Source organism: Schistocerca piceifrons, chromosome 6 (genome assembly GCF_021461385.2).
Source record: "Schistocerca piceifrons isolate TAMUIC-IGC-003096 chromosome 6, iqSchPice1.1, whole genome shotgun sequence".
Lineage (NCBI taxonomy): Eukaryota > Metazoa > Arthropoda > Insecta > Orthoptera > Acrididae > Schistocerca > Schistocerca piceifrons.
In genome coordinates this window covers 127,774,913-127,794,772 of record NC_060143.1, presented here as the reverse complement: position 1 = coordinate 127,794,772, position 19,860 = coordinate 127,774,913, and the positions used below count along the sequence as shown (strand labels likewise).

The 19,860-nt window shown below is 43.4% G+C and overlaps 1 protein-coding gene across 1 annotated transcript in view; it reads right to left on the bottom strand.

Annotated features, from left to right (window-relative positions):
* The window catches only part of LOC124802742 (sodium-dependent noradrenaline transporter-like), a 423,112-nt gene that overhangs the window by 181,072 nt on the left and 222,180 nt on the right, over nucleotides 1-19,860 (bottom strand). Inside the window, exons 3-4 of the mRNA XM_047263726.1 lie at nucleotides 14,905-15,232; nucleotides 2,748-2,881 (exon numbers count right to left, since the gene is read on the bottom strand). Of these exons, the coding sequence (XP_047119682.1) occupies nucleotides 2,748-2,881; nucleotides 14,905-15,232 (462 nt within the window). The remainder of the gene's footprint in view (nucleotides 1-2,747; nucleotides 2,882-14,904; nucleotides 15,233-19,860) is intronic.

Sequence of the window (19,860 nt, the reverse complement as noted above, 5' to 3'; positions counted from 1 at the left end):
AATTCCATTATACAGACTCTTGATGCAGTTTATTAAGTGATTTGGATATCCACGTTCTGCCACATTTTCAAACAGGTTCTCTCTATCTACCTTGCCAAACACTTCTTCAAAATCTATGAAAGCAAGATGGATTAAAAAACTGAATTCTTTTCATTTTTATATTGTTTGTTGCACCGAAAATATATTATTGCTATGTGACCTACCTATAAATATATTTTGTAGGACGTGTCTAACGTACTGTTATCTTAATAATTTAAAATATTGCTGCAATCTCCTCCTTTATACAGCGAAAACTAAAAGTTTTAGTAGTGTTTAGCCTACAGGTATTGCTAATACGTGAAATCGAAAAACTCAAGCAATAATCCATTATTCCTACAGCCGACATAATCGTTTTGAGAGATTCAGTAAATGTACTGATATTTAAGATGATTCTCATTTGTTGTTCCGTTTCAGATGAACATTTTTAATTAGATTAGTTATTTTGATCCCTCTGGAGTGACTTCAGATCCAAATAGTTGCGTCAGCAACCCGTCTTGTCTACTCAGAAGCAGATATCAGAGCAATGAGAGAGGGGTCGAAATATGTAATATAATTAAAAATCTGCAACTGAAACGGAACAATAAATGAGAATTATCTTAAATAATCCACCATGTTTAATCAACTCTATATTAATCCCATCAGATCCTGTGGATTTCTTACATTTTTATTTTTTCATTGCATCTGCCTTTTCTTATAAGTTTAATGTAATCAGTTATTTTTTCGTAATTACTTTTTGCCTTTGGGTTGTGCCGCAGATTCTTGTAACATTCCATCTATTTTTCCTGACGTATTAATTTATTTATGGTACATCTTTCCCCGACATATTTAAGTGTCCTAATATTTGGAAAGCGAAGGCTTGTCTGCCTTATACATCATATCTATCTCTGCTGTAAATTCATTTCAATTATCTCGTTTCTTATTAGTGTTTTGCTTTGTTATCTGTCCGTAGTTTTCGCTTGTTTGGTCATCGGGAGGTCGCAAAAACACTCCTAGGCTCTTTTTTTAAATTGTTTCTTCTATTCCTTCATTCCAAATTCTGAGCCCCTTTTTCCTTTGTCATTTAGACTGATTTCTCATGGCTTCACCTGCTGCTTTATTTACATAATATTTGATGTTTTACCATTCGAAATTCATATTATTTGTGTAGGTGCGTTTATTCAATAATGTTTCAATCTTTATTACTAGAGATCTGACGCTGCAGGATCTTTTAATAGTTTAACTTTAAAACTGTTTTTTTGTCTACAGCCGATGAGACCTTGTACCTCTTTAGTGGTCAGTAGCGCTGTTTTGGCCATAACCAAAAATGGTCGCTCGAAATAATGTATCCTTGGAAAACATTAATATCTTCCTGTGAGGAAGCACACTTTTTATTCGCTACAACACAATCTCTGATTGATATAGCTCCTACGTTAGCCCATGTGTACTTATGAATATCTTTATTTCAGAATAACGTATTAGTTCCTTTGAGGTTACAGTAAATACAGGAACTTCTCATCTGATAAGGAGTATCATTTGCATTTACAGTATTTGCTCCGTATCTTCCCGTCACGTCTTTAATAGCTGTATTACCCACTCTGACATTCCAATCTCCACATACGTACCTCAAGCCCCTCTCATTTATTAAATCATATACAACTGGATCTTTTCATAATGGTCTTCTTGAAAGTTCTTGGGTTTAATTTCTGATTATTATAATGGTAACATTTTTGTTTGTGTGTTGTAGGCCACGTTCATTTTGATAGTTTTTTAATTGACTAGTTTCGAATCTCGTACGAGGGGCGTTCAATAAGTAATGCAACACTTCTTTTTCTCGGACAGTTTAGACTGAAAAATGCAACATTTGTTGTGGGACATTACTTAATAATCCCGCTTCAGCCCCTATAGTTTCATGAACTTCCGATAGTCGGCAGCGCTATAAATAGGCTTCGAAGTGGCTCCTGTTAAGGATGTCCGTTCCAAGGAGAGAGCTGTCACTGCGTTTCTTTTGGCGGAAAACCATAGCATCGGAGATACTAATAGCGCTTGCCGAATGTACACAGAGATCTGGCAGTGAACAAAAACGTGGTGAATCGATGGGCGATGCATTTGTCACCATCGCAACAAGGCCGCACACAGGTGTGGCTCCTGCAGGGTTGGAACGCGCGGAGACTCTCATTCAAATTGATCGACGGATCACAATCAAACACCTCGCTGCTGAACTGGTGTTCTCAATGGTGTCTGCGTGGTGTGTTCCTTGCTGGCAACAGAAGACCATAAAGAGAATCCGTTTGACCCAATGAAAGATGCAGTCTGCAGGACGTAGTATGCGGATGATGGGGAGGTTGTTGATGCAACAAGACGTTGGCTCCGACGTCAACCAGTAGTGTAGCGCCATGCAGCCATACAGGCCCTCGCAGTAAGGTGGGGTACTTCAATTGCACTGAACGGAGATTCTGCTGGAAAATAAGGTTTGGTAGCCAAAAGAGTGCGAAATAATATGGTGTATTGGAATCCTGAATAAAACCAACCTGCTTTCAGAAAAAAAATGTGCTACATTACTTATTGAACATCACTGTATAAATAGGAACGAATTCGGTTGCCTTACACAGCCAGTAGTGAGACTGGGTACTGCACAAGGCGAGGACATTCCCCTGCCGTTACTTAAACGGAGTGACTCTCTACCAAGGAAAAAGCTATCAAACAGATACACTGTGAGAAAAGGAGCTTACCTGAGGACTTGACGCCCTTGAAGAGCGAGAGGTAGAGCATGGTGTAGACGAGCAGCAGGCACAGCACCAGCTGCCACTTGGGGTAGCCCATGGCGTGCAGCCCGTCACTCCACTGCATCTCCAGCACCGCGCGGCTGGGGGCAGACAACAGGCACAGGGACACCTGCTTAACTCTTGGCAACGGACTGTGATCTCCACGCAAAGACATGTCATTTTAGGTAAAACTTTGGTACATTATCTGATCAAAAGTGAGCGGATACCTCTACGTAATTCGGAATAGACCACTAGATGTCATTACATCTACATCTACGTACATCTACATCTACGTAATTGCCTGGTAGAGGCTTCAATGAACCACCTTCATGCTGCCTCTCTACCGCTCCACTCTCGAACGGCACGCGGGAAAAACGAACACTTAAATTTTTCCGTGCGAGCCCTGATTTCTCTTATTTTATCGTGATGATCATTTCTCCCTATGTAGGTGGGTGCCAACAGAATGTTTTCGCAATCAAAGGAGAAAACTGGTGATTGAAATTTTATGAGAAGATCTCGTCGCAACGAAAAACGCCTTTGTTTTAATGATTGCCACTCCAATTCACGTATCATGTCTGTGACACTGTCTCTCCTATTTTGCGATAATACAAAACGAGCTGCCCTTCTTTGTACTTTTTCGATGACATCCGTCAGTCCCACCTTATGCGGATCGCACACCGCAGAGCAGTACACCAGAATAGGGCGGACAAGGGTGGAGTAAGCAGTCTCTTTGGTAGATCTGTTGCACCTTCTAAGTGTTCTGCCAATGAATCACAGTCTTTGGTTTACTCTACCCACAATATTATCTATGTGATCATTCAAAAACAAAAACAAAAAACAAAAAAAAATGTTCAAATGTATGTGAAATCTTATGGGACTTAACTGCTAAGGTCATCAGTCCCTAAGCTTACACATTACTTCACCTAAATTATCCTAAGGACAAACACACACACCCATGCCCGAGGGAGGACTCGAACCTCCGCCGGGACCAGCCGCACAGTCCATGACTGCAGCGCCCGAGACCGCTCGGCTAATCCCGCGCGGCTATGTGATCGTCCCAATTTAGGTTGTTTGTAATTGTAATCCCTAAGTATTTAGTTGAATTTAAAGCCTTCAGATTTGTGTGACTTATCGCGTAATCGAAATTTAGCTGATTTCTTTTAGTACTCATGTGAATAACTTCGCACTTTTCTTTATTCAGGGTCAATTGTCACTTTTCACACCATACGGATATCTAAATCATTTTGCAAGTCATTTTGACCATCTGATGACTTTACAAGACGTTTAATGACAGCATCATATGCAAACAATCTAAGACGGCTCCTCAGATTGTCTCCTATGTCGTTAATATACGAGTAGATCAGGAACAATAGAGGGCCTATAACACTTCCTTGGGGAACGCCGGATACTGCTTCTGTTTTATTCGATGACTTTCAGTCTATTACTACGAACTGTGACCTTTCTTACAGGAAATTCCGAATCCAGTCGGACAACTGAGGCACGCAGTTTGATTAGAAGACGCTTGTGAGGAACGGTGTCGAAAGCCTTCTGGAAATCTAAAAATATGGAATCAATTTGACATCCCCTGTCGATAGCACTTATTACTTCATGAGTATAAAGAGCTAATTGTGTTTCACAAGAAAGATATTTTCTGAATCCGTGCTGACTATATGTCAATAAATCGTTCCTTCGAGGTGCTTCATAATGTTCGAATACAGTATATGTTCTAAAACCCTACTGCAAATCGACGTTAGTGATATAGGTCTGTAATTCAGCGGAAAACTCCTACTTCCCTTTTTGGGTATTGGTGAAACTTGAGCAATTTTCCAGTCTTTAGGTACGTATCTTTCTGTGAGCGAGCGGTTGTATATAACTGTTAGATGTGGAGCTATTTTATCAGCATACTTTGAGAGGAATCTGACTGGTATACAATCTGGACCGGAGGCCTTGCCTTTATTAAGTGATTTAAGCTGCTTTGTTACACCGAGGATATCTACTTCTATGTTTCTCATCTTGGCAGTTGTTCTTGATTGGAATTCAGGAATATTTACTTCGTCTTCTTTCGTGAAGGAGTTTCGCAAAACTGTGGTTCAAATGGCTCTGAGCACTATGGGACTCAACTGCTGAGGTCATTAGTCCCCTAGAACTTAGAACTAGTTAAACCTAACTAACCTAAGGACATCACACACATCCATGCCCGAGGCAGGATTCGAACCTGCGACCGTAGCGGTCTCGCGGTTCCAGACTGCAGCGCCAGAACCGCGCGGCCGCTTCGGCCGGCCCAAAACCGTGTTTAATAACTCTGCTTTAGTGGCACTGTCATCAGTGACTTCACCGTTGTCATCGCGCAGTGAAGGTACTGATTGCGTCTTGTCACTGGTGTGCTTTATGTATGACCAGAATCTCTTTGGGCTTTCTGCCAGATTTCGAGACAGAATTTCTTTGTGGAAATTATTAAAAGCATCTCGCATTGAAGTACGCACCATATTTAGAACTTCTGCAAAACTTTTCCAGTCTTGGGGATTTTGCGTTCTTTTAAATTTGGCATGCTTTTCTCGTTGCTTCTGCGAGAACGGTCTGACCCGTATTGTGAACCATGGGGGATCAGTACCATCACTATGACAGTTCAAAAACGATGAACCCTGTCATAAAGAAGTAACTGTGAGGCAATGGTTTGTGGACAGTAATATTCCTGGTCAGAGTCCCGACCTGAACCTAGGAGTACATTTCCAATAATTCAGAACGTCAACTTCGCTTCAGACTCCAGCGTCCAACATCACTAGCTTCTCAGTTTTCAGCTGTTCAGCTACTTTTCGTTAGTCAATTATACGTTCCATATGTCATGTGAACGATTCTTTTGTCGAACAGATGTGGCACGAGTCAGTTTACAGGATACACTATGTGATCAAAAGTATCCGGACACCCCCAAAAACAAACGTTTTTCATATTAGGTGCATTGTGCTGCCACCTATTGCCAGGTACTCCATATCAGCGACCTCAGTAGTCATTAGACCTCGTGAGAGAGCAGAATGGGGCGCTCCGCGGAACTCACGGACTTCGAACGTCATACGTCTGTAGGCGAGATTTCCACACTCCTAAACATCCCTAGGTCCACTGTTTCCACTGTGATATTGAAGTGGAAACGTGAATGGACATGTTCGGCACAAAAGCGTACAGGCCGATCTCGTCTGTTGACTGACAGAGACCGCTGACAGTTGAAGAGGGTCGTAACGTGTAAAAGGCAAACATCTATCCAGACCATCACACAGGAATCCCAAACTGCATCAATATCCACTGCAAGTACTATGACAGTTAGGTGGGAAGTGAGAAAACTTGAATTTCATGGTCGAGCGGGTGCTCATAAACCACACATCACGCTGGTAAATGCCAAACGACGCCTCGCTTGGTGTAAGGAATGTGAACACCGGACGACTGAACAATGGAAAAAGGTTGTGTGGAGTGATGAATCACGGTACACAATGTAGCGACCCGATAGCAGGGTGCGGGTGTGGCGAATGCCTGGTGAACGTCATCTGCCAGCGTGTGTAGTGCCAACAGTAAAATTCGAAGGCGATGGTGTTACGGTGTGGTCGCGTTTTTCATGGAAGGGGCTTGCACCCCTTGTTGTTTTGCGTGCCACTATAACAGCACAGACGTACATTAATGTTTTAAGCACCTTCTTGCTTCCCACAGTTGAAGAGCAATTTGGGGATGGGGACTGCATCTTTAAACACCATCGAGCACCTGTTCATAATGCACGGCCCGTCGCGGAGTGGTTACATGACAATAACATCCCTGTAATGGACTGGCCTGGACAGATTCCTGACCTGAATTCTGTAGAACACCTTTTGGCATGTTTTGGAACGCAGACTTCGTGCGAGACCTCACCGACTGATATCGATACCTCTCCTCGGTGCAGCACTCCGTGAAGAATGGGCTGCCATTCCTCAAGAAACCCTCCAGCCACTGACTGAACGTATGCCTGCGCGAGTGGAACTTGTCATCAAGGCTAAGGGTCGGCCAACACGATATTGAATTCCAGCATTACCGATGAAGGGCACCAGGTGTCCGGATACTTTTGATCACATAGTGCATATAGAAATTCGTCAATGAAATAAAAGCAATTATCCAGGAGAAACGACTTTAAATTAGATTTAACCCTTGCTTCGATTCCTGTCAGACATTGTATGTTATTGGGAAAAATATCAAAAATTTTTGCTGCTGCGTATTGTCTCCTCTCTGAGCCACTGACAGCTTTAACAATGGGTAATAAGGGTCATATTCCCTCCAGTGTTGTAGGTATGTACATCACTGTTCTTCTCAAATTGTGATGGATTATTTACGACGATTTTCATTAGCGCGAATATGTATTGTGGTGGCGCAGTCAAAATGCCTAGCTCCAAGAAGAGGTACCCACATGAAGTCCGTGGGTGAACACGACGTATTATTCTTACTGCTCGTTTTTGCGCAATCAATATTTTCTTTCTAAGTGATGACTTGCCCCGGAAATTATTCTGCACGTCATTATTGAATGGAAATATGTAGTATATATATCTAGGAGGTTGATACGTTTGTTTCCAAGATTAGCAATTATACGAAGGGCAAACGTAGCTGAACTTAATTATTTGAGAAGGTCAGTAGTACGCTTCTACCATTTCAAGTTTTCATGAAAATGCACACCCAAAAATTGTATGCATTCTACCCTACTTGCTGAGTCGTGCTGATGTGCTACATCAGTTGATGGTATGACTCTATTTGTTGTAAAAAATTGAAAGTAGTGTGTTCTTTCAAAATTTAGGAAGAGCCCATTTCCAGAGAACCACTTGATAATTCTTCACGAAGTATCATTTACCAACTATCCTGTTCCTTTCTCCCTGATGGGCTTTATTATAACACTAGTGTCGTCTGTAAAAAGTACATAATTTGCCTGTCGAATGTTGTGTAGAATATCATTCACATTTGCCGGCCTCTGGTGGCCGAGCGGTTCTCGGCGCTTCAGTCTGGAACCGCGCGACCGCTATGGTCGCAGGTTCGAATCCTGCCTCGGGCATGGATGTCTGTGATGTCCTTAGGTTAGTTAGGTTTAAGTAGTTCTATGTTATAGGGGACTGATGACCTGAGATGTTAAGTCCCATAGTGCTCAGAGCCATTTGAACCATTTGAGTCACCATTCACATTTATAAGGAATAGCTGTGGATCCAAAATTGAACCCTGTGGGACTCCCTCTGCGATTTTTACCTTGGTCACTAAAATTTTCTGCCTTTCTGACATTGTCTGAGTTTTTCAGCACAGCCTTTTGCATTCTTTTTGACAAGTATAATTCAAACCAGTTGCGTGTCAACCCACCAATTCCACAAAACTTAAGTTTTTCTGAGCGAGTTTCATGATCCACACAACTGAAGGGCTGCCATTCCTCCGTAGGCACTCAGGCACCTCATTGAAAGTGTCCCTGACAGAGTTCAAGCCATCATACAGCCGAAGCTTGGACATAACCCACAGTAATATGCACTAATAAGTGTAAAGATACTTTTGATCAGTGTAAGAGCAATCCAAATTTTATCTGTATTCTAGTAAGATCACCACAGCTTCACGACATCAGCAGTTACCAGGCTCCAGAAGCTGCAGCGCTGCAACGTGATACTATTTCATCAGTGCATACAGGTGATATTCGTTTGGTCTTTTACGAACACCTGAGTTAGAGGCACATTCTGCTTACATGTAACAAAACCCAGAGTTCTGATTAGAACATGCCAGAGAGTCTACAAGGTTTATAAAATTATACTAACCTTTGTTGATCTGTGACCACATTAGACCTGTGGGTAACTCATGAAGAATGATAAGAGCAGGAGTTAATGCGTTCATGAGCCTGTCGACTAAATTCGAGATGTGTTAAGTAGGAATGAGATTAGACAATCTCGGTGCCAAGCAAGTTCTGCCTTGTTTATGATTCATTCATCTTACTGCTATGACGCGATTTGGAACCGGTGGGATAATTCTTTCTGTTGCTGAATGAACAAACCTAGATATATTAAGGGGACCGGAAAATAATGCACTTTCTAACAGCAAATTGAGCCAGATAAACTGTTAACGACATTTTATTTTTAACCAATACGGTAATCACCCTTGTTAGCCACAAACTTCAGCCATCTAGTGTGCAAATGTTCAATGGCCGATCGTTAAAAATAGAGATGGTATTTTTGACATATCCATATTTTGAAATTTTTTGACACTCAGTAAATGTTCTTGAATGGTCGACTAAGGTTGGTTAAAAGTGTTTGACAGCTCCAGAATGTGTTAATTTTCAATGCTGTATCGATAAAAATCAACTGTTGCGTTTAGCCCTCATGTATTTACGAAATTATAAGTTTCCAATATGCTGTGTTCTATACGGGCGATCCACTGATCTCATTTCTCTGGGTACGTGTTTAGAATTTGTTGTGGCTGTCTGAACCATACCATTCTTCTAAAAGCCTGAAGTCAATTCGGTCTCTATTCTTAGAATTAATCTACCATATGTGTCCTATTAAGCTCTTTGGCTATGGTATCATCGCGTTTGTGGTTTAAAATATCATACCCACCAGCCTTCCTTGGAAATTATTGTGATTTCGAATGGTCCATCTTCCTATGTGTAACAGAGGGTTGCTTGTGTTGAAACACTGTAAAATGTTATCTGATTTTTGCGTTTGTATTATTCTGGTAACTCAACAGTTGGATCTCAGTCCTCTACTGTAGTTTTGTATTTATTTCTCACAAATCATTAAAATACGAAAGAAGCGACCTAGAGCATTATGCTAGCATCGGTTTGCTATCCCCGCAAGGTCGATGCACATACGTTTAACCGAAAACTGCGTGCAATATTTAAACTTAGAAAAATCGAGCAAAATAAGCCAATAATATCCTCTCAAACTGCTCACAGTATTGTGTTTCATCATTTAGACCCCTCAAAATCGAGAATATTAAAGGGAAATAACAACCCGTATTTTCCAGGAAACAACAGTTTTTCTGTTGTATACCGAGATGTTTTAATATCTTCTCACCTAAAATGATGGTGTATGTGTGTGTGTGTGTGTGTGTGTGTGTGTGTATGTGTGTGTGTGTGTGTGTGTGTGTTAAACTGGGGACCTAGAAACGACGGAGAGGCTTCGTCCCGCCGTAGCACTCAGTGGTTCACAACCCCACAAAACAGGCCACAGCAGTCCACCCACCCCTCGCCGCCCCACACCGAACCCAGGGTTATTGTGCGGTTCGGCCCCCAGTGCCCCCCCCCCCCCCCCCCACCCACCCCGGGAACTTCTCATACCAGACGAGTGTAACCTCAAATATTTGAGTTGTAGAGTAATTATGGTGTACACGCAAGTGGAGACAGTGATCGCGCAGCAATCGCCGACGTAACTGAGACGGAATGAGGGGAACTAGCCCGCATTCGCGGAGGCAGAAGGAAAACGCCTTAAAAACCATCCACAGGCTGGCCAGCACACCAGACCTCGACATAAATCCGCCAGGCGAATTCGTGCCAGGGACCGGCACGCATTCCCGATTGGGTAGCAGCGCGTTAGGCCGGGCGGCATGGTTGTTGTAGTGAACCATTACTGAAAAACTTCTAGAAAACTTCAAGCCACTGAAGTTCGATGTTCGTACCACCACTGGAACCAGGCCTAAAGCTGAAACTAATGCGTAGCTACATTAGCCAGACAGTAAAACCAGCTATACTGTTTTCCAGTGTGGAACATGATGCACTGTCGCCTCCTCTCCTGAAGTGGTGATTGGCCTAGTGAACTACCACCGAAAAGCTTCTAAAAAACGCTAGGTGATTAAAGTTAGATTTTCGGACCTGCTGTTACTTTGACATTATTTGCAATAACAAATGCTGCCTCATCTCACAGGTAGCACTGTCAACAAAATTAAGCTCAAAGTTTTAAAATTAAGCTCGTTTTACTTGAAATATGGTGACTTAATTGTGCAATACTGTAGGTAATAGTAAATAAACGAACTGTTTTACATTTTGCCCACAAGTATCTAAGACTCCTTTTATAATTTATCATCACTATTAACAAACAAGACTCAGATTATTGATGTAAATCTAGAAATGCCTGTAACTTCAATTTTTTTTCTCGCAAAATGTTAAAATGCGAAATACAACCAACCAGAGCATTAAGGTACAATTTATTGGTGACACCTACAAGAACAACAAATATTTGTTAAGGCACATTCTGCATGCAGTAGTTACATCGCAAACATAAATCTCACAAAGTAAGCTAATAACATCCTATCGAAAATGATCATATTAGAATGTTCCGCTGTTTTAGCCACCAGCACTGCAGAACACACCATGTGAGATGGCGCAAATAGATCTGCCTCAATGCAGAGATTATGCAGTTACTATCACCACTGGGTCGGAATGATGTCATGACTCGTCCCATGGAAAGCACCTGGAATGACCTATTTTCAAAGATTAATATAGAAGAGTGGGAAGGGGCGTGATTTAAACAGGGGTTGACAAATGTCATTGGACAGTTGATGACAATGAAAGAGTTGATTGTGATTGGGAGAGCTAAATACATGTCGTGTAATTGGCTCGGAAGCCTTCTAATTGGCCTATTTCCAAGAAAAGAGTGGGGCTCAGGAAGGGGGGAGGGAGGAGAAGGTAGGCTGCGGGCAGGCGGATGTGAGGGGGCAAGGGAGTGGGGAGGGGGAGATGACGGCAGCCAGTGGCTTACGAAAGGGCGGCGTAGGAGAGGGAAAGGGCATAATGACGTGCATTTGTCCTATTCCGCCCTACGTGTAGGCAATCACACATTCCAAGATCAAATTTTGTGCAACGTCACTGTTGCATTCCTACTAGTATGTCTGCACGTTTTTTAATCGTTATTTCTATTTAGCCAATATTTATTAATAACCAACTTATTCTACATTTACTCTAACTTTAAATACTAAGCAATGTTATTTTTCAATAGCTTCCTTAAAACGAAGTGAAACATACATTGAGGTGACGAAAGTCATGGAATAGCGATATGCACACACACAAATGGTGACATGAAGCAGAAAAGAGCAGTGCATTGACAGAGTTGTAATTTGTACTCAGGTGATTCGTGTGAAAAGGTTTCCGACGAGATTACGGCCACACGACTAGAATTAACAGATTTTGAACAAGGAATGGTAGTTGGAGCCAGACGCATAGGTGATTCGATTTCGGAAATCGTTAGGGAATTCAATAATCCGAGATCGACAGTGTCAAGAGGTCGGCGAGAACGGCAAATTCCAGACATTATCTCTCATCACAGACAATACAGTGATCGACGGCCTTCACTTAACTATCGAGAACAGCTGTGTTTGGATAGAGTCGTCAGTGCTAACCGACTAGCAACACTGTGTGAAATAAATGCAGAAATCAATGTCCGACGTACGACGAATGTATCCATTAGGACAGTATGGCGAACTATGACGTTAATGGGCTATGGCGGCAGACGTTAGATGTGGAGTGCCTCTGCTAACAGCGTGACATCGCCTACAGCACCTGTACTGATCTCATGACCATATAAGTTGGACCCTAAATGACTGTAAAACTGTAGCCTGGTCAGATAAGCCCCGATATCAGTTGATATCAGTTGAGTGTGGCGCAGACCCCACGAAGCCATAGACCCAAGTTATCAACCAGGAACTTACCAACTGGTGCTGGTTCCATAATGGTGTGGCCTGTTTTTACATCGAATGGACTGGATCCTCTGGTCCAACTGAACGGATCATTGACTGGGAATGGTTATGTTCTGCTACTTGGAGACTATTTGCAGCTATTCGTGGACTTCATGTTGCCAAAAAACGATAGAATTTTCACGGATGACAATGCACATGTCACCAGGGGCACAACTGTACACGAGTAGTTTGAAGAACATTGTGGACATCTCAGTCGAATGATTTGGCCGCTACATAAATCCATTAAACATTTATCAGACATAATCTAGAGGTCAGTTTGTGTACAAAATCCTGCATCGACAACACTTTTGAAATCATGAATGAATGTAGAGGAAACATGGCTGAGCCGGCCGTTGTGGCCGAGATGTTCTAGGCGCTTCCGTCCGGAACCGCGCTGCTGCTACGGTCGCAGGTTCGAACCCTGCCTCGGGCATGGATGTGTGTGATGTCCTTAGGTTAGTTAGGTTTAAGTAGTTCTAAGTCTAGGGGACTGATGACCTCAGATGTTAAGTCCCATTGTACTCAGAGCCATTGGAACCATTTTTACGCAACATGGCTGAGTAGTTCTATAGGGGATTTGCAGTGAATTGCTGAGTCCCTGCCACATCGAGATGCTGCACTATAATGGGCAAAAGGAGGTCCGACACGATGTTAGGAGTTATCCCATGACTTTTATCACCTCATTGTAAATTGCTCTGGGTAGTAGACTGGATGTCAGTGGAATTTTATTTGTGTTATATTTTTACACAAGTTGTGTACAAGCTTGATTTCTGAAGCAGTTTAATTTACACTTATTTTTAAAGAAGTTATGTTGCTTGCATTCTCATCAAGGGGATCCTCTGGTATGTCGAGAGATTGTAAAATTCTTTGTTTTGGATACCTTTTCGATGTTGGAATTTCATATTAGGCACTCCCTTTCGATATACAGGGTGGCGCACGAAATGTGTTACCAATTGTTTATTTCACAATTTAAGACGCACATTGGATATCCCGCTGGGATCTCTACAACAGTACCAGCAGAGCTTGGAAAAACAAATGAGTTACGAAATGACGTGTAATTCACGATACTGCCACTAGGAGACTAGTAAGCAGCAATGGCTGACAATGGAAGACTGACGACACAGCAACGATCGGCAGTTGTGCTACTTTTCATGAAACAAAAACCCTTGTTGTGACTCAGAAGCGTTTTCGACAACAGTTTAACACACGATGGATCCCTTGCAAGAAGACCATCCACAGGTTGTACGATAAAATTGTACAGGAAGGAACAATATTGGAAGCGAAGCGACCTCGGCCTAAGCCTGTTTGTTCGCCGGAGAATATTGAAGCGGTACGACTTGCTGTACAGAGAAGTCTCGGGAAATCGTGTAGAAAGGCAGCCAGTGCAACTGGGAATATCCAGACGCTCCGTTCAGCGCAAACGTAAAAACTGACCTCCATATGTACCCATACAACATGACCTGTGCACAGAAGCTCACTGAAGAACAGAAGCAGCAGAGACTACTGTTTGCTCAGTGGGCGCAGGATAGGGAAGAAACTCTCAACGATGTTTGGTTTTCAGACGAGGCGCATTTTCATTTAGACGGTGTTGTTAACAAACAAAATGCACGCTTTTGGGCAACTGAAAACCCACAAGTGCTTCGTGAACGACAACATTATGCTCCGAGGATTACAGCGTGGGCAGCAATTTCCAGTCACGGACTTATTGGACCCTTTTTCTTTGAAGAAACTGTGAACAGCGAGCGTTATTTGAGCATGCTCCGCAATAGCTTCATTCCACAGCTTCTTGCTACTGCCTGGCCCTTCAACACGCAGTGGTTCATGCAAGATGGAGCAAGGTCACATACTGCAAACACTGTGTTGGAGTTTTTACACGGGCATTTCGACATGGTTTCCAGGTCGCTTCAGTGAAGGACAAATTGGCACCCTAATAGTCCAGACCCCAATCCATGTGACTTTTTTCTTTGGGGGTACCTAAAGGAAAAAAAATTTCCCGAAACGTCCAAGTGATTTAATGGAGCTCAGAAGACTTATTCTTCAAGCTTGCAGTGAAATTACGGAAGACATGTGCCGTAGGGTAATCACTAACTTCAGTGTTCGTTTGAAGGAAGTTAGGAAACGAAATATTGAGCATGTGCTGAGTTAGAACAAATCTCCATGGACGGCTCTTCATTGTAGTATATGTTCCTTTCAGATTGTATTGACAATAAAGTTTATATTCAAAAACAAAATGATAACACATTTCGTGCGCCACCCTGTACATATTTGCAGTTGGGTTCCCTCTGTCCCTCCCAGTCTGCTAGGATATTTGGCTGAAAAGAAAACGAAATTCTAAAACAACCCACCCTGCTATCTTAAGTTGGAAATGGAGGACATTAAAAAAATCCGAAACTGTCATCAAGACTAGTGTACGGTAGGCTAGGAGACTACTCACTGGAAGTATTCGGAGGCTGGCGAATGCGGCAGCCTGGCGACGGCGGCCGCGGCGGCTGCGGAGGCGGCGGTGGAGGCGTTGGCGGCGGCGGCGGGGGCGGACGAGTTGGCGGCGGCGGCTGCGGCGGCGGCGGCGGCGGAGGCGGCCACCTGGGCGCGCGACCCCGCGCTGGAGTCCCAGCACCACTCGGTGTTCCACGAGTTGTTGCAGTGCAGCCACGGCAGCTCGGGCGCCGCACTCGCCACCAGGAAGTACAGCGCCCAGCCGATGATGACGTTGTAGTAGAACGACACGTAGAACGCCACCAGCACCGCGCAGAAGCCCACGCCTGCCACACACCCCACACACCTGAACTCTGCCGCTACAGCTACTTTCCTGCTACGTCACAAATAAGGTTTATTAGAGATACAAAGGCCGTTCAACGAGTAATGTCTCACATTTTTAAAAAAAAAAGCCATTAATATACATAGACAAACGTCCTTGTCGGTACTTCACATTTGGTTTTTGTTCTGTGCGCCGGTGAAGTTTCGAGCCGTTGTGGCTGGTGGCAGAGCCGTAGTACACCGTCAAAAACGCAGTTCCAGAAGGCTTTTGATACCATTCCTCACAAGCGACTGTTAATCAAATTGCGTGCATATGGAGTATCGTCTCAGTTGTGTGACTGGATTCGTGATTTCCTCTCAGAGAGGTCACAGTTCGCAGTGATAGACGGTAAATCATCGAGTAGAACGGAAGTGATATTCCACAAGGTAGTGTCATAGGTCCTCTGCTGTTCCTGATTAACACAAATGATCTAGGCGATAATCTGAGCAGCCCCCTTAGATTCTTTGCAGATGACGCTGTAATTTACCGTCTAGTAAAATCATCAATTCCATTTACAAAACGATCTCGAGAGAATTTCTGTATGGTGCAAAATGTGGCAATTGGCACTAATCAAAGAAAAGTGCGATGTCATCCACATGGGTGCTAAAGGAAATCCGATAAATTTTGAGTATACGATAAATCGCACAAATATAAGGGCTGTCAATTCGACTAAATACCTAGGAATTACAATTAGGAGCAACTTAAATTGGAAAGACCACATAGATGATATTGTGGGCGAGGCGAAACAAAGACCGCGCTTTGTTAGCTTGTCGATGCGGCAAACCCACTAAAGCGACAGCCTACATTACACTTGTCCGTCCTCTGCTGGAATATTGCTGAGCTGTGTGGGATCCTTACCAGGTAGGATTGACGGAGGACATCGAAAAAGTGCAAAGAAGGGCAGCTCGTTTCGTGTTATCGCGCACCTACGTAGGGAGAAATGATCATCATAATAAAATAAGAGAAATCAAAGCTCGAACGGAAAGATTTAGGTGTCCCTTTTTCCTACGCGCCATTCGAGAGTGTTATGGTAGAGAAGAAGTACGAAAATGGTGCCTCTGCCAGGCACTTAAGTGTGAATTGCAGAGTAACCATGTAGATGTAGATGTAGATGTACATACGACTCACGTTACAAGCATCGTGCTGTTATTGAATTCTTGTGCGGAGGAAAAGAAACGGTGGTGAACATCCATAAACATTTGTGTGCAGTGTATGGCGATGCTGCAGTTGATGGGAGTAGAGTTGGACAATGGGTAAAGAAAGTTACAGTCCCAGGAAATGCAGAAACAGAGCTCCATGATTAGCCACGCTCGGGAGATCCTGTCACCGCTACTGTTCCAGACATGCTGAATCGTGCGGATGCCATTACTCGTGCCGACCGGCGTATCGCAACTCAACAATTGACTCTACAGTTATCGGTCAGCAATGGAAGTGCGTCTGCAATGATCGAGGCTCTCGGATATTCAAAGAGATGCTCACGATGGGTTCCACGAATGCTCATAGCGCACCACAAGTTTCAAAGAAAGGCCATTTCATCCGAATTGTTGGAGCGTTTTGAGACCAATGGAGAGGCCTTCCTGTCACGGATCTTTATGGGGGATGAAAGGTGGGTGCACCACTTTGCGCCAGAAACAAAAAGGCAGTCCATGGAGTGGCATCATCGTCATTCACCACAAAAGAAGATATCCAAGACAACTCGCTCTGCCAGAAAAGTCATGGTGATAGTCTTCTGGGATTGTGATGGTGTCATTCTCGCGGATGTAATGCCAAGAGGGTCAAGCATCAATTCAGAGGCATATGTAAAGACTTTTCTCCGACGTGTTCGATCGAACAAGATTCCAGCTCCAACACGATAATGCACGCCCACAAACAAGTCTGAGAACCATGGAACACATCGGCAAACTGCATTGGACATCATTGCCTCATCCACCCTATAGTCCCGACCTGGCACCCTCGGACTTCCATCTCTTCGGGCCGCTTAAAGATTCTCTATGGGGAACACACTTTGGAGATGACGACAGTGTCAGTCACACAGTGAAAACAAGCCTACGCCTGCAGGAGAAGAGCTTTTAACAGTAGGAAATACATGCTCTTCCGCAACATTGGCGTAAGGCGATAGAACGTGATGAAGACTACGTAGAAAAATAGGACATGGACAAGACGTGTATATTATCACCAAATTCTGACGCTTAACAATAAATATGTTCCGAGATAAAATGTGGGACATTACGTATTGAACGACCCTCGTATCACGTCTCTACATCAACGATGACTTCAGTCATGACCCTCACTCTTCCCCTACTCTCCGCCATAAACCATTTCAGTAGAAGCCTTTATATTTTTCTATGTATCAGTTTACAAAATTCAGAGCTAACTTTCGCAGAAAAAAGCAGCATCAAAATTAGGAGACTCGAAAATGATAAGAAATTCTACAAACTGCAAGCTGCAATTAACAAAGAATACTTTTCAGCTTCTTGTGTGGTGGGCCGCCCATGTGGATGGGCTCACGACCCACCCTGCAACACTCCAGCTGGGTGAAGATGAACATTTTACATGAAATTACAATGAAATAAATACCCTTAGCTGCATACAGACGTTGATATAAGTCAATGGGGACAGTTGAAAATGTCCTATCCTCTGTGTCCTCGATGGCTCAGACGGATAGAGTGTCTGCCATATAAGCAGGAGATCCCAGGTTCGAATCCCGGTCAGGGCACACATTTCCAACTGTCCCCGTTGACTTATATCAACGCGTATATGCAACTAAGGGTATTCATTTCATTGTAATTTCATTCTAACGAGCTGCACGATCACCGATGTTATCTGTTCTTTCGGGCATGTCCGAAAGAACAGATACCGTCTTCATATATAAAGATTTTACAGTCTGAACATTCTTGCCGACAACAGCAAATGAAACACAGTTCGTGAGTGCACAGGTAGAACTGACTACCCACAGGAAGGTGAATAAAGGCGCACATTCAAAGCGCGACGGGTCTGCCAATCTCCTTGCTGACTCGTTTGTGTGTGGGCAACAGCGACAGTTTGGTGTACTCTACCTGGCTGCACTGTGGGATGGCAGGTAGTGGTCGATGGTAGCAGGCAGAGGTCTGCTGGTCGAACCGACAGACTCGGAACACAGATCCAACCATCGACATTTATCCATCCAAGGATGAACAAGTCGGGGTGGGGGGGGGGGGGGGAGGGGTAGGCGTGGCTTATAGTGAAGTATCTAGGGATAACTCTGGATGTGAAACAATCATGGACCCCTCATATAAAGAATATATACTGGATGTACATCAATCCAACAACTTATGGGGCTACAGTATGATGGAATGAAGCAGAATACAAGGTAGCTGCTAAGGAGCTCGACAAGGTGTAGAGATCGGCCTGCCATAATGGGCAATGTTAGCAACACACCCAATGCTTAGGTGGAGACCATGCTGGACATGCCCCCTTTACATCTGTGGGTTACAACGGAGGCAGCGAGAGGAGAATTGAGGTTAAAAGCTAGAAAAAGCTGTAAATCATTATTTTTGTGTGGTTTTCTCAGTATCCTAATGAATGTGGTAAATATAGGGACTGTCGGGGAAATACCAGCAGACTACTAAAGGTTTTGAGATCACTGCTAGTCTTACATTTGTTTTCGAGCTGTTCACGAGACCGTTTGCCATTTCAGTTGAAAGTACACCTGTGCGTCTGCAGTGTCGTTCCCCTTTAAAAGTCAAATTCTCTTACGTTAAAACTGTTCAGGACGTCTGCATTGTTTTCCTCGGGAAAGGAAATGGGTTGTAAACGTGATAACATACGTATTTCGATCAAAGTATGAATATGTGTGTGAAAGGCTTTTTTTGATTAAGAAAGTGAATAAGTCACTGTTATGTGCCAACCTGAGTGTACAAATTTGTGAAATTGTCTGCGTCTGTCTGTATGCCGACAGTCTGGCCAGATGAAAACTACATCACATCTTCAGTGTGCCAAAAGTAATTAGATAATACTGAAAATTTGTTTGTTTTTGATCTGTGCTGTTGAGAAATATGAAACATGAAACCAAGTTGTATTCAGTGCGACTAGACTGCGGTCTAAATGCAGCATGATTGTATTTTACCCCTCTTCCCCCCTCCCCCCTCCCCGCGCCCAAACATTGGGGCAGACGGCAGTCATAAGAATCGAAGGACTTGAAGGGAAGATAGTAAAGGATAAAGGAGCGTACGCTGAGCGAAAATCTGGAAAGGGAGTTGCAGTTCAAGATTATCAGTGACATTGAAGTTCTGTCGGAGGCAGAAGTGAAACATGGGCAGAATTTCGCACAGACAAGCGGAGAATAGGAGCTGTTGAAACGCGGTTCTGCGGAAGAACGGTGTAAATTAGATAGGTAGATCGAATAACTAATGAAGAGGTACTGAATCGAATTGGGTAGGAAAGAAATTTATGGCACACCTGGACTAAGAGAAGAGATCAGCACACATTGAGGCGTCAAGGAATAGCGCGAAATTGGTAATGGAGGAAAGTGTGCAGGGTTAAAACTGTAAAGGACAAACAAGGCTTGTCTGTAGTAAGCTGGTTGAAGGAGATGTAGGCTACAGTAGTTATGCA